General features: G+C 32.6%; 1 protein-coding gene across 2 annotated transcripts in view; it reads right to left on the bottom strand.

Moving 5' to 3' along the window:
• Window positions 1–15053, bottom strand: part of LOC105319605 (uncharacterized) — a 39395-nt gene extending 24342 nt beyond the window's left edge. The window contains exons 1-9 of one of the 2 annotated variants that reach the window (XM_066079049.1): window positions 14301–15053; window positions 11411–11590; window positions 11131–11248; window positions 9664–9831; window positions 7472–7642; window positions 4890–5042; window positions 4439–4544; window positions 4183–4301; window positions 3485–3723 (exon numbers count right to left, since the gene is read on the bottom strand). In XM_066079049.1, coding sequence (XP_065935121.1) covers window positions 3485–3723; window positions 4183–4301; window positions 4439–4544; window positions 4890–5042; window positions 7472–7642; window positions 9664–9831; window positions 11131–11248; window positions 11411–11590; window positions 14301–14902 — 1856 coding nt within the window. In that variant the 5' untranslated portion in view covers window positions 14903–15053. Of the gene's footprint in view, window positions 1–2635; window positions 3724–4182; window positions 4302–4438; window positions 4545–4889; window positions 5043–7471; window positions 7643–9663; window positions 9832–11130; window positions 11249–11410; window positions 11591–14300 lie in introns of those variants that run through there. The other variant, XM_011417202.4, reaches the window with a different exon arrangement.
• Window positions 15054–15319: the final 266 nt, after the last annotated feature.

Consider the following 15319-nt stretch of genomic DNA (forward strand, 5'->3'; position numbering starts at 1 on the left):
ACAACCACCAAGTTGTTGTCGGTTTATATTTAGAATCCCCTTACATTAGCACTGGAAGTCTGTGACGTTCAATTTTCAATAACACACACGGCGAGCACAAGTGAACATCATCACGTGTTTTGAATAAATTTATTATTGCATAATTAAATAAAACTTATATAACCATTTTGATATCTACTTTTGAAAAATAGTCGTTAAATCATATCTTTTCTATCTCAAAAAAGAGTTTTCCAAACAAAGTCTAAGGCACATTATATTTTTAGCCGCGGAAGCTCACTAATTAAATAACATGAAAGATTTATGGCTGTTCCATCAATTATTAATATCACTTATAAAAAGCGGATATCTAATGGCTTTAAATTAATGATACAAAAGAAAATACAAATAAACAACAATTGATAAACAATATTATAAACAATGGTATGGTGTATTATAGGACCGACAATATCCAAAAAACAAGCATTCAATGCTTATGTAAAAATAATATCATGACAAAATAGAATATCAATAACTCAATGCAAAAATAAAAAAAATCACTGGTCTTCATTGTCAACAATACATATACATCAGTACAAAAATATTTCGCATCAATTATGATACATGTACTTGTAATTGTTAAAACAAGCTTCATAATGATGAATATTTTGGCAACAATACATATATACAACTGAATGTTTAAAGTAGAGCCGTCTTAAAAAGAACTTAAGGTGGTATGGGACATCTGTCGATATTAGTACTTTATAATTGATAAACTTTCACCGGTTTAGAATTTTCAAATTTTACAATATTTAACAAAAAAGTAGCTTGTAAAAATTTTTGAAAAGGTAAAAATTGTAAAACCCCCAGCGGGATTCGAACTCATGACTTAGAGGTTCGTAGTAAACCCTCTAACCCACTGCGCTACTTATGTAATTACACTTTATTTAATTGTTTATTTCGATAAACAATACTTCACAACATGGAAGTGTCCCATACCACCTTAAAAACTGTTTATTTGAAGTATGACCCAAATAGGACTAAGTGGAGAGTATAAATTATATGCTCTGGAAAAAGAATTTTTGCGTGGTTCGATATGACATTGACACTTGGCCTACAAACTTCATGCAAGGTCACTGCACACCCTTTGACTTGGACTTTGGGCAGTACGTGAAAAACTCCGATTTTATGAAGGCAGGGTCAACTCGTGGCAAACTGTTCAGCCATTGATTAATAGATATGAAAACATTAAACGTAATGACACTTGTCTGACTTTATTCAGAGCTATATATTTTAGTTGAAATAGGGCCAATATCCCACAACAAAGCAGTTCTTGGAGAAAAAAAAAACATCCCGAGTTGACAGTCTGTATATATCAAAATTGGACAGCTTGTTTTGGTGAGCAAACTAGATATATAGTAACATCCTACCAAAATCCCAAGCTTTTGTTAAAGGGACATGGTCACGATATTGGTCAAAAATTATTTTTCCGATTTTAATATTTACAATGCTTCAGAAAGGCATTTTTAATAGGCAACCGAAATTTGAGTGTCATTTGTTGAGTTATAAACGAGTAACAGAGCTTGACATTCTTCGCTATGTGAACAAAGCGTTTGTTTACATTTTGAACGTTGAAGTAAAAAATTCAATTTTTAACCTAAAACGAATGTGTTAAACATTAGAAACTGTGTATTTATTCTTTAAATAAATAAAAAAGATAGACAAATAGGCTGGGAAAGATATTTTACTGGTATATTGAACCTTTGTAAACAAAAACAGGACACGAGCCTTGTTTACATGACAAAGAATTGTGAGCACTGTGTCTTGCTAATAACTCTACGAATGATTCTCTAATTTTATTTGATTATTAGAAATGCATTTCTAAAGCATTATAAATAATAAACACATAAAAATAGAATTTGATCAAAATCGTGACTATGCCCCTTTAAAACGGCTCTACCCTCCCATCTTTATTATGTACACGAGAAATCATGTCAAACCATACGTTTCACAATTCACGTTCTGTCTCACCTATACATAAGTCTCCGGCAGTGATTGAGTCGGATATGTATATTCAGAAAAAGGTTGATTATTGCATAAATTTTTAATGGTTGATGACGGAAGAAATATAAGAACTTTTAGCTAGATAACAATAGCCACATTCAATACCTAACTAATCAATTCATACGATGATACTTTCAAAGAGGAGTTCAAGATGATGCTTTTGTGCTTGTAACAGAATACATAGTTGGCAGCTGCCTACTAATTTCTCAGAGTATATCAATTAAAGACGCGGATTATATATATATATAATATATATATATATATATATATATAAAAAATTATGTATGTATGTTATCTTTCGGACCACATAGGTATTTAGTTCAACAATTTGACAATTACCTTCAACGCAAAAATTATTCGCTATTGAAGATATTGCCCATGAAGCCACAAAAAAAATCAGCCATATCTGCGAAATGGGTTCATGTTTGGATTTTTTTTATCTTGAATCCGCCTTTTGTTCTTTTCGTAATCGATCCAAGACGATTTGTTGAAGCCAAAAACATGAAGTTTAAATAATCTCATTTTATAGATTATGCAAAGAGCAGTAACAAGAATTAGCGTGCTATAAAACAGTGAACTAATCCACCCCTGCTAATTTGAGAAATGCGGAACTTCGCATAAAACGACGTATGATTCTATAACATTTGATTAGGATTAAAAACACTGTAGACTGGCCAGCACCAATGATAAGAAGGTTTGCAATGGTAAGATATAGTTCATCATACAGAGATATAATTCTGTGAAGCAAAAGAAGGCCTACTTCAGCGAAAGACTTTCCGTGTTCATAGTTTGTGGTACATGCAATGATTACCTAGTTGTTGCTTAAAGACAAACTGGCATCAGATAAAGTTTAAAAGACAATTGCTTCATATCAAATACCGTCGATTTTTACCCACTGCATTCCAATTACCCTTAAGAGATCATAGTTCTTCAAAGTTCAACTTTACTAAGCTATGTATCATTTGGGTAATTAAGATATCTGGCATTGTAGAAGATGATGATGTCGGTAAATTTGTTTGCTGCTGCAAACTACCTGCAAAGAAAACCTCAAAACAATCGCCAAAGTCACATCACTTGTGCTGCTTTGCCATTCAATATTGCGTGTTAAAAATGTTGGCAAGCAAACGTTGCAGAGAGAGATTGTACAGGTATTTATTACTTCTGAATATTACCAATAGATCGGCACGCTTGGTTTCACTATAGATGCGGCGAATAAGCTGTCCACTGACCAAGTGTAAGTTTTCCTTTGCCAATATAACAAGATGGAGAGCGTCTGAAGTGAATCTAGATTTAAATTCACGTGCCAGCCTATTCACAAATTAATACATACAGGCTTATCGAAATTCATTTATGTACACTTTTGGTGTTTTTTTCTTCATACAAACTTTACGATTATGAAGATATGCTATCAAATTTAACTAAAGACAACATGGCGGACACGTACGTGTAGGGATCTGAGTTCCAAAAAGGAAAAGGTCCTCTTTCGGCGTTATACCCATGAAATACTTTTGGAACATTAAAACCAAAATGTTTCCTATACAGCTGCTTTCTGTACCACTCCGGCGATTCCACTCCTTCCATTGCAATAATTGTATCCGAATTTGGTATATGGGACTCGTCACTGAACGAAGTTCCGTTCAGATATTCTTTCCTGTTTGATGGATACCACCAAGGCATAGAATTCTGATAAGAAGAATTACAAGATAAATGACATGCTATTTTATCAAACAAAAATGCATGCAATTGTCATACTTTAAATCAAAAAGAATATTTTGATTCAATTAAAAAAATAACTACGTGTAGTAAGTGAGACCTAACGTACATGTTATTTATAATTAAGAAAATAATTTCATTTCTTTAGGAACCATTCAACCGACATTTTTTTCAATTCATTATTTATTTTTTTGTCTGATATTTTTCTTTTTTGTACTGACTTTGAAAAAACCAACAGCAATGTTAAATGATAAATAAAGAAGCGCAAAACTATTCAAACTGCAAATCAAAATACCGTTTACTTGCAATTATTATTATTCAATAACATTAAAAATTTGCAACTTGTAAAATAATTCTATAATATTCTGCATATTTTTCAGTCTTTCATGTGGGACATTTTATATTAAGAAAAATCAAATGTATACTTACAAAACTTTTGACTGATCCTGAGAAGAAAGCATTCCAAGGACGAAATCTTCCAGACAAAACGTTTCTATATAGCCAACTAACACCTCTCTTAACCACATCCACCACCTTTGCTGGAACATCTAAATTTAAATATCACTCACTCATACGTTTACAAATAAACTGATGTCAATTTTTTCTTGTGCAGTTTAATTTCATGTAATACCACAATTTAAGAAATTTTACAGACTTTACTTCAAAATTGGGTTTCCTCTATTACCTTTAACCCATGTTAGCTGTCTTTTGGCAGGGTCATAGATGGTCCAGGTTGTCATCAAGGCATTCACCGCCATAGACGTAGTGAATATTCTATCTTCACCTCTTTCCTAAATAACATGAATATAAAAATGTAGATTATCCAGCTAAAAACTATGTTACGGTTTCTTAAAGCTAAAAGAAGAAGATAAATCACATCATCATATGGTGTCACCTATTTTGGTGCTTACACTTTTGTCAGAAAGAGGAGCTTTTTAGGTTCGTCATCATATGCAACGAGTGACGTAAATCTTATCGGTTTCCATCAAGTTGTAACTCAAATGCAGGAGTGGCTGAGTTTTTGACAAGAAATTACGACGTTTCCACTTGAACACATCGGCCAACTGAAGAAACTCATTTGCACTTATATGTAGATACATAGAACCTAAAGAATCTAAATTGTTTTCTTTACATACTATTGTTTTATTTAGAGATGATATATCGCCGTTTCCCAGAAAGTCGTCATAGAAAGCAAAACCTTCCTCGTCTGTCTTGTAGGACTGCAGAAGTGAGGAGGTCATCTGACCGCAAAGAGCCTCTCCAAGAATACCGTGGACCTGCTTCATTACCTGTAAACAGAGAAAAATACATTTATCTGTAAACCTGCTTAATGGAACTACACTGTAACTGTAAGGGAACAAGATTAATTGTCTGTTTTACATTAAAAATTGATTTTAAGGTATACATGTATATGTAAATACAATATGCTACTATGTTCATAACTGTCAGAAAAACGTAGAACGGTTGATTGCAAAAATGGGCCGAATCTCCTTTCGTCCATATGCCAACAGAAAAGTTTTCTAGTCATCCAAATAAACTATCAATTCAAAGATTTATTAAACACCGTGTTAGAACGTTTATTTTTAATCAAAAGAGGTATAACGCCTTTTCCCATTTTTTGCCTACAACCGTGTTTGAGAGGAAAGTACACGTTACTAAAAATAGATACAGGTACCTGTTGTAAAATGATTTTCGCAACCCTGGTACTGATTTTTAAAATGCATTGTGTCTGTAACCACTGATTTGTCAAAAATTCAGGAGACCATCGATAAAAGAATGTACATGTATACATGTAGAACTCTGTGTATAAAAACAGCTGATATTCTGAACCGTGATAACTTTCAGCAAATTTCAATGAATGTAAATGTAAATAGAGTACGTGCAAAATGCTACAGACGATTCCCAGGGAGAGTCTGATGCGCAGTTTGACTTATTTAGAAACTGGCCAGTTTTCTTAACACGGAATGCCTAATTTCTTCCCAGAAATCCAATGAACACAGACGCAATCGAATTTTTATCCGAACTTGAATTAGTCAGTTGACACTTGATAAAAAGGTTAATAGCAAAAAGGCTGGCCTGGCGCTTTCGGTACTTTGATATATGTGGCTATATACATGATAGTATTAGAAAAGTCACTCATCGAGATATTTGTCTTATTTTCAGTACGATGACTACGTTAAATTAAAATTAATTTGATATAAACATGTACTACAATACCTGTAGAACATAGTTTTAATCGTCTTTCATTGGTTTAAAGTTTATAGTGGTTCAAACAGTCAAATATCCATTTTTTATATCGTTTTCTAACTATTTTCCCTAACAAAACTTGAATATTTTAATAATGTCGTGTAAGATTATTTAGACTCTTTTAACGTGGTGATTGCGTAAACTGGGTTCATTTGAATATACTTTAACTAAAAAACTCATTATATAATATTGAAAATGCTCGATGTTTTCAAAAGCGGTATATATTAAGCGAAATCGTTATGCTGACTGAATAAAGAATCGACGGTCGTCTAGCGGTTATATGTTATCAAACACAGAGGGGTTATCACACTTGGGTTAGCAATTGATCATGATTGTTCGTCTAAGTTGGAACTAAACTTTTTGTAAGAATTTGCAACTGGTTGAATTGTGTTAAATGACAAGACACTCATAAAAAAGCATGAGATTAAAAAAAAACAATGTACACAAACAAAATCCTAACATTTGCAAAATTTTAAATAGGTGATAATAATACACCTATTTAAAATTTCACGTAAGAATCAGGCAATATCTTTAATTGTTATATTCAGTAGTATATTCTCACTATATAACTCTATATAGACGAATAGTCTATAATTGTAATATCAGCTCGTCCGAAAAATATTGACCGGTCAATATTTTTTAGATATTGACCTGCTAGGAATAATATCTAGAGAACATTCCCTCTATTTCAAATAATCGCCTCTGATTTGTTGATTTGTAAACGGTGACGTAAATAATTCTTCGTGACTCCAAAACAAGGTGACGTCATAATAGACAGTCAGTCAAGGCAAGTAAACAACGAATGCGCAATGCGACGGTTTGCTATCATAACGGATATAAGGATTTGCGAATTACTGTGAAGTAAAATCAGGTAGAACACATGTCTGATAATTCTTACGGTCGGCGGAATATCACAAGTGACCGTTTGATGCTGAGGATATTTTGGAAATGAACTTTGCACAAAATTGAATTCGTGAATTCTTTGTTGAGCTGAAAAAATTACGGCGATCTGTTTTCAATTAATTTCTTAAATTTTGGTTTGTTTTTTCATATAACAAAACAAATGTTGACTGTGTTTTCGGGAAACATTGATTATACTAGCCCCCTTGGGACGAAACTATTGCCCTCCGCTTCGCGTCGGGCAATATTTCGTCCCTCGGGAGCTAATATAATCAATGTTGCCCTCAACCCCAGTCAATATTTGTATATTAGTGCACAGGTCCACTCCACTTCCGGTGCGAGTGATTGCATAGAGGAGTTAATTTAAAAAACAACTTCAATAGAGGAAAGAAAAACTGAAAATGAAACCGCTGAAAAACTTTTAAGATGAGAAAATACTAGGCGGATATATATATATATATATATATATATATATTAAATGTGTTAAACTTTTGTGGTAAAGTAAAAATATATGAAATAAAAAAATTATTTCATATAGCTACTATACCTACAAGACCTGTATAGAACTTACTGGATGTAACCGTTGATGCTGGGAGTGTTCCTGTAGTTTACTGAACGTCCTCGAAACAAACCAGTAAAACTCATACTCTGAAGGGTAATATGTCAACGCCAGATCTTTTCTATTGGTTAAATTTGTCTTGATTTCATGAGCTATCAAAGCTGAAGTGTTCAGGTAAATTTGCTGCAAACAAATTGCAATCATGAGGAAAACAGTGCAGAAAACAAAATCATATCTAAATAGTAATGACATATTTTCTTTAAAATAAATATTATATAACAGCATATTATAACAATTTTTTAAAACTGTTTTCTATCTATTTATCTCTCTTTGAAATATCTGAGATAAGAAATAATAGGCCCATAGGCCTTACCGTCACCTGATTACCATAGCCCATCGATGGACCTGTCACAGTCTCATGTATTTTGAGGTCTAAACCCTAATCCAAGACGCCTCTGCGGGTAACCACCATTTACATCATTTAATGTTTGCAAACATCATTTTATAACGGTGTAATAAAAGTCAGATTAATACCCTTGTGACTAAAGTGACCAAAAAGATTTTCAACCATATAGCCATATTTGTCACACACACACACATCTAGGCCACCAACCTATCCCCCCCCCCCCCCCCCCCCCCCAATAATAATAAGCTCGAACTCATGCCCCATGGGCATACATTTCGCAACTTAAGAAAAGAACATTATGGACAAATCAATTCATTTGGCTTATCTCCCATGACTGTGAAAGTCATAAGAAAATAGAAAATATTACAAAATTTTATACATTTTCACTGTATGGCCATGTTGGCAATTCTACTCAATGCCCTATATGGCCTGACCCAGGAGTAATGAATTTCACAATTTTGGTAAAGGGTTAACGTTATATGGAGATTAAAACTATGCATTCAGTTTACTTCCCCCTGCTGTGGAAGTAGAGAAGAAGATTTTCTAAGACTAAATACATTTTCACCATATGACCATATTTACTTTGCCCAAGGGCCTGAACCCCATGACCCAGGGGTCATGTATTTCACGAGTTAAGTAGAGGGCATCATGGATATCATAACCAGGTATTTAATTTAAATTTTTTAATGCATGTACAGTTTGCCGACTTGCCAGGGTAGTTTAAAATGTGCTCTTTCTTACTCAAGAGTTGAAAGATTTCCTCTTCCAGTTTTTGGGGCATACTCTAAATAGTACTCAGTTGAGAACAAACTTCAAAACTTATGTTACCTCAGTTTTTAGAGTTGTACTCAGCTGAGCACTGTGAGTTTGAACTATAATTTGAGTACAAATATGAAAACAAGAGAAAAGCTGTGACAGCAGACCAGGCTTTGTTTTGTGTAAATCCTAATCCATTTGTCAACCCTGAATTAACAAACACTACTTATACAGAGAAATGGGGTACTCTATCTGTAATATTTTGCCAAAAATGACTAAGTTCAACAAGTTCTATTTTTTCATAAATTATTAAAACTCAAAATCCAAGTTACCTTTGAGATGCTTAAAACCAAAAATGGTAAAAATTGGCCTTGTGGTTTTCAAGAAGAAGTCAAAACTGTAAAATTGTCAATGAAAGACTCACAGTGACAAAGACCAATGGCAATAGGTCACCTGAGTCACTCAAGTGTATTGAAAAAAGAAATGTAGAATATTCAGATGTCCTAGATATACCTGAAATACTTATCAAGTATGGTACACTTATTCAACCAACTATGAACAACATCACAACTTTTCCATGTTGTTGCATCATTGGGAACTCATGGCCAGTCTTGTATAAGGTATCCTTAACAAATGCAGGCCAACTCATTGAACAGACTTCTTATTTTCTATAAGCATTCCATATTCTCAATCCACTAATGCAAATGCAGAGCTACAGCGAATCTTGGGAGGTGTAAACACAATGATCATATTACAAAAACATACCAATGTTTGCGGATGTATGCACAAGCAATAATGTGATTGGTGAGATTTCCTTTGGGAAAGTGTGAAGGTTCCTCTTTGTTATTCATATTTTGAACATAATAAATTTAACAAGTTGGCCCAGGGCAAGAGGGCAATATTAGCAAGATTGTCCATGGTTTCCAACAATGCATTTTTTGGCATTAGTGTTAAACTTGTTTATTATCTTAATTTGAAATTGTACAATAACATGTGTGTATTCTTATTAATTGTACATGTAATCATTTTTTAGATATCCTACCTGAATATCGAGATCCTCCAACATAGAGCTTGGCAATAGGCCTGATAAAACACCATTGGTTATTCCGTAGATACCATTGGCTGCCACTGTCACATCCACATTATTAACATTAAATGGCATCACATTTCCCTTGTAATAGTCTTTCCTAGATTCATCTAAATTCTGAACCTGCATATTTAAAATTTTAGTTTTTATATATATACATGTAATAATGATACATATTTGTACAGAGTATAATGCTTATTTTCAAAGCTATGGTCAGATTTGAAACTGAAACAAATTCATTTAAGAATTGAATTTTTTGAAAGATGTGGTCTCATAACTGCAACGGTGTGTGCATACAAATTGAATAACGCGCGCTAGCGCGTTATGAAAATTTGTTTGCACACACCGTTGCAGTTATGAGACCACAACTTTCAAAAAATAATGATTCAATGCTTATATTTACGTTTTTTAATATTTATTCCCTTCCTGCAAATTTGATTTATTTTTTAAAGTCTCTGTCTTTTTCAACAAGTAATGCACAATTAACGGAAGAGCCATTGAAACAGCCGGAATATGCTGACAAAAATAGTCCACAGCGTTTTAAATTATAGTTACACAGTTCTACTTTTAAGTATGTATTTTTATGAATTTACATTTGGCATACTAAGACATAAATCAATTGAATTCATTTAACTCTTAAAATATATTTATATACACCAATGAAATATCAATCAGTGTATGCATAATATCAGGTCGTGATCCGGTTTGAAGTCGCGAAGAGAGTCGGTCACGTTTTCTGGGAAATAATAAAGGAAGACTGAATATATTCATACGCGCCAGATTTGGTGATTGGGTCTTCTGTGTTATGCGTAAATATCACTCAAATCAATCAATGCAATTTAATAGGGGGAAAGAAAGTGAATGTAAATATTGTACTATGATATACCTAGAAAACTATAATTTCCTATAACAAATAACAAATATTATTAAAACAAAACTCAGTGCAAAAGTATACAAAGTGGTTTACATAAATGAATTTTTTTTAACAAAAATCTGTTTTAGTGTTATATAGTCAGTAAAGTTTTGTGGTTTATTCAGACTTGCATTCAAACATTGCATTAGGCTTACATCTGGACTTTGGATTTCATTACTGGGTATTATGTTTATCACAGCAACTCTAATGAATTTTTGGACTTAAACTGTAAATACATGATGTTAGAACAATTTCTATCTATAGCTAAATTTATTTTTGCAAATTATTTTAAATAAGTTGTTACATCAGTTACATAAATAAAGTTGATTAAATATGCAAATTTTGTGAAGGAATTTTTGTCTGCATTTCAAGTTACAATCACCAATAACATATTAGTCAGTTTAACACTATAGCAAATCTAGCAACTCATGCACCATAATTCTATTCAATGCAGGTCAAAAACCCACAAATAATAATGGTAGTGCAGCATTAAAAGAAGAATATCATACCCATGTGGGAATAAGAACAATAGTCTCTCCTGCATATTTGGATTTTTCCAGGAATTCTCGTAAGTAGAAGTATGTCCTTGGGTCAACTGTATTAGTGTTCCTGTCAGCTGACATTGGTCTAGCAAAAAAAAATTGTACATTAGATATACATGTATTTTAGTTACATTTACATTGTCATGCAATTATTTTATAAAAGCATCATACAAATTATGAAGCACTGATACATTTTTAACATATGAATCATACAAAATCCACATACAAAAAGTAATGAGACATTTACCTGTAAGCATACTTCTTTAGAGCTGTGAGAGCTGAGTTTAAATTGGAATTTCTTTTTGTCCAAGACTTGTAAGACTTTGGGAAAGACTTTGAATTCTCCTTTAGCAGTGAACCTAATCCAATGTTCACAAATGTGTCATCGAAATCAGCAGGAATGTGGAAAGCTTTGATATAAGTATCCCTGAAAGACATGAAAAATCTTGAACAAACACATTGAAATTAATAAAATATTCAATAGACTAAGTGATGATTAAAGCAAAAAAACTTTTATCAGTTTAGTTCTAACTTTAAAGCATGGATTAAAATAAATGTATGTGTATTGTGGATCTGCTCATACATTATCATAATCATTATGGTACATGTAAATGTTTCATATACTGTGGTTTCATCAACATTCATTTAACACCAATTTTTTGGAATATTGTTGTTGAGCTTAATTCACCTACAAGATCAAATGTTCATTAAGTATGAAAAATGTTAATGATATGACAATTGACTACAAAGGTCTATATGCAGGATTAAGTGTTAATTTATGCACCCAAAATCAAAGAATGTCAGACACATCGGCCCAACGACACATCGGTCCCAGGACACCTCGGCCCCAGGACTCCTCGGCCAAGACGGGTCGGCCCAAATTTTGAGACACCCCGGCTCAAGCAAAATACATCTCGGCTCAAGCAAAAGACATCTGGGCTCAAGCAGAATTAAAATAAAATTTCAATGATTTTCATGTTTTATTTTTATTTTATTGAATATAAATTATATGATATATATAATTTGTGACTAAAATATTATTTATCGATAACAGTTGTAAGTTTTTGATGTTGTTTGCTTTTTTTTTTTGGTTTTTTTTTTTTTAACAATTTTTCCATTTTGATGGTAAAGAGCTCGTAAGATGCAAGAACTTGTGTCATATATTAAAAAAAAATGAGACGCATGACCAATAAAATGGATACACATAGTTTGATTGACAGGTTCAGCCACATTAAGGTGTGGCCCGATGTCCGAGGGGCATGCGCCTATCGATGTAATTTCTATTGCTGTCGACAACAAGTTTTAAAAAAATTGAGACGCGTGACCATCCAATAAAACAAATACACATATTGATATTTTAAGAATCATTGTTGATATAAGATACATATATAACCTGATGAACATTTAACAATGGAGTTTCCCAATATAATATCATACATTTCATAAAGATAAAAATATTTCTTAATGAACTTCTATATTTATGTCATATTGTAAATCTAAAATTTACAACATACATTTAGCTAAATTGAATCAAGACACAAACCGTTATTATTTTAATACAAATATGTACGACATAAATGACTAGATAAGGTAACTGTAAGCCAATAAGACAAATCAAACGTCTTTTCTAACAGTTTATTTGGTACAGGTCCAGATCGTATGGAGGATCGTATAGTGGCTCTCCCGCAAGAGTGCCGTCGAGTATCTTTTATATGATAACATACATAACACTCATTTATGTACAAAATAAACAAATAAATATTCAAGTAAACAAATTCCATAATTATTTGTACTATAAAGTTCTATAATAGATCATGATTAAATCCTAGAAACTCACAAAATAATTTATAATATAATATAAATTTCTGCTGTCTTTAATTTCACGTCACAGTCTTATTTAAAAGTTCATATAATGTTAACATTTATAGTAATGTTCAATTATTGTTCCTTTATCGGCTCCTCTAAAAAGATGTACATCCTGGTTTTGTTTACACTGTCCTTAATCCGATTAACAGTTTGTTTACTACTTCGGAAAAGTCTTACACTTTTACATCCTGATCAGATTTTAGGTCAATGTACCTAATCGTAAGTACATTGTAAAAGGTCAATATATTATATCGTAAATATATTATAAAAAATGATCGATATGTTTATTATTATTAGATTAAAATAATTGTCTCAAACCCTACACACACACACACTGTCCCTGTTTATAATTTAAAACGCTAACGACAGTTTCTTTGGGCCGAGGTGTCTTGTACATATTTTTAACTGAAAATTTCTGTGGGCCGAGGTGTCTTGTACATGGGCCGAGGTGTCAATAGTTTAGGGCCGACCCGTCTGGGCCAAGGTGTCAACAGCCCTGGGCCGAGGTGTCGTTGGGCCGAGGCGTCCGTCTACCAAATCAAAGCTATGAATAGAACTTTAGAAATTTGCTACAGTCAATGGATTAAAACATACATGTATATAATTCAAGTATATAATAATAAATAATCTGATCTATATCATTATGAAAATATGTTTATGATTAACTAATGATGATCTTATTTTACAAAATGTACATAAAAGAGAGCAAAATTTCTGTATGTCATGAACATATAATAAAATAAGAGGGCAGAAAAAAGGCTTAGTCACATTTTTGAGTCTCTGCTTCATGTGGAGAGAGAGAGAGAGAGAGAGAGAGAGAGAGAGAGAGAGAGAGAGAGAGAGAGCGCAAAATATTTTAATGTTAAATATTTCATTTATGTAATATAAGTAAATGATACAAACGTGGCTGATTTAAATACAATATTAAACCTTCCAAATTTCCTTTTGTAAATTGTGTGCATACTTCTGCATATTTTTTTTCTTTTTAAATAACAGAAAATAGGAAAGTTAGAAAAGCTCGACCAAAATTGAAAAACCAAGGACTCCAATATTTCTTGTCTGATGCTTAACAACTGAGCTATTCAAACCAATATTTTTAATCTTTCGAACAAATTTACCAAACAGTCAAGGTATTTATTGTGTTCTAGACAACTTTCTGTTACATCCATATGTGGTTTCTAATGAAGCAGTAGTGCACATTGTGTATATACATGTACTGGTTCATGTACATGAGCATGTATTTTATCAAACTAACAAAGAAGCTTTCTTACTTTTCTTGCAATAACTCCTCGATGGTTTTGATCACATCAGTATCAACTATGCCTAGTTTCTGCAAAAACTTTAGAATCGTTGACCATGGAATATCATCAACAAGTGCGAAAAAGTTCAACAAATTTTGTGGAGTGCTTTGCCATACAGTCACTGAATCATTAAACTCCTGAGGCCAAAACGTACAAACAGAAGAGTTGAATCGGTTTTTATCAGCAAAGTTTCCTATAGCCTGCACTGCATTGAATATTAAATCCTCATGAACATATGTTTCATTTGCATCTAACTTGTGCATTTCTAGAAGAGCCATTGTAATCCAGGCTGAGGCAAAGTTGTTGTTGTCATATATTTCAAATCCTTGGCGTAGAATATATTGACTGAATGATCCATGGAAATACAGTTTGACATGGCTTTCAAACAGCCCTTTATCTTTTTGCCATGAAAATGGAGGAAATCCTCTTGATGACTTTTTTATTTGTGCGTCACTTACTTTCTTGTAGAGCTTTCTTGCCATAGATGGAATGTCCATACCACATACCGAATACAATAATATAAACAATGCAAACGTTATTAAAAGAATTCTCGTTAGATTAAGATTTTTCATGGCGATCTTGCTTTAAAATATATATTTGGATACCACTGTCTGTAACTTTTTTTAAACTCAGGCTGTCAGAATGAACATTAACATGATGAACATTCAATAACAATGATACATTACATACAGACTACAGTTGGCTATATATAGTGAAATGCACACCGGAAATGGTTATTTACCTTATAATATTAAACACGATTCGCAAGGAAATGTTTTCTCCGAAAAAAATGTCTACTTTGGGAAACCTTAGATCTTATAAGGAGACTGGCAATAAATTACTCATCAGATCCACCTTAAATTTTTAGATATGTAATGTTTTTGAAGCTATATACTATTATTAAGGAAAGAATAATTTCATTCTTAACTTGAGAAGATCAGTAAAAATGGCCACGAGTCGACCATCCAAACTCAAAATATCGGGAGTTG

This window comes from Magallana gigas, chromosome 3 (assembly GCF_963853765.1).
Source record: "Magallana gigas chromosome 3, xbMagGiga1.1, whole genome shotgun sequence".
Taxonomy (NCBI): domain Eukaryota; kingdom Metazoa; phylum Mollusca; class Bivalvia; order Ostreida; family Ostreidae; genus Magallana; species Magallana gigas.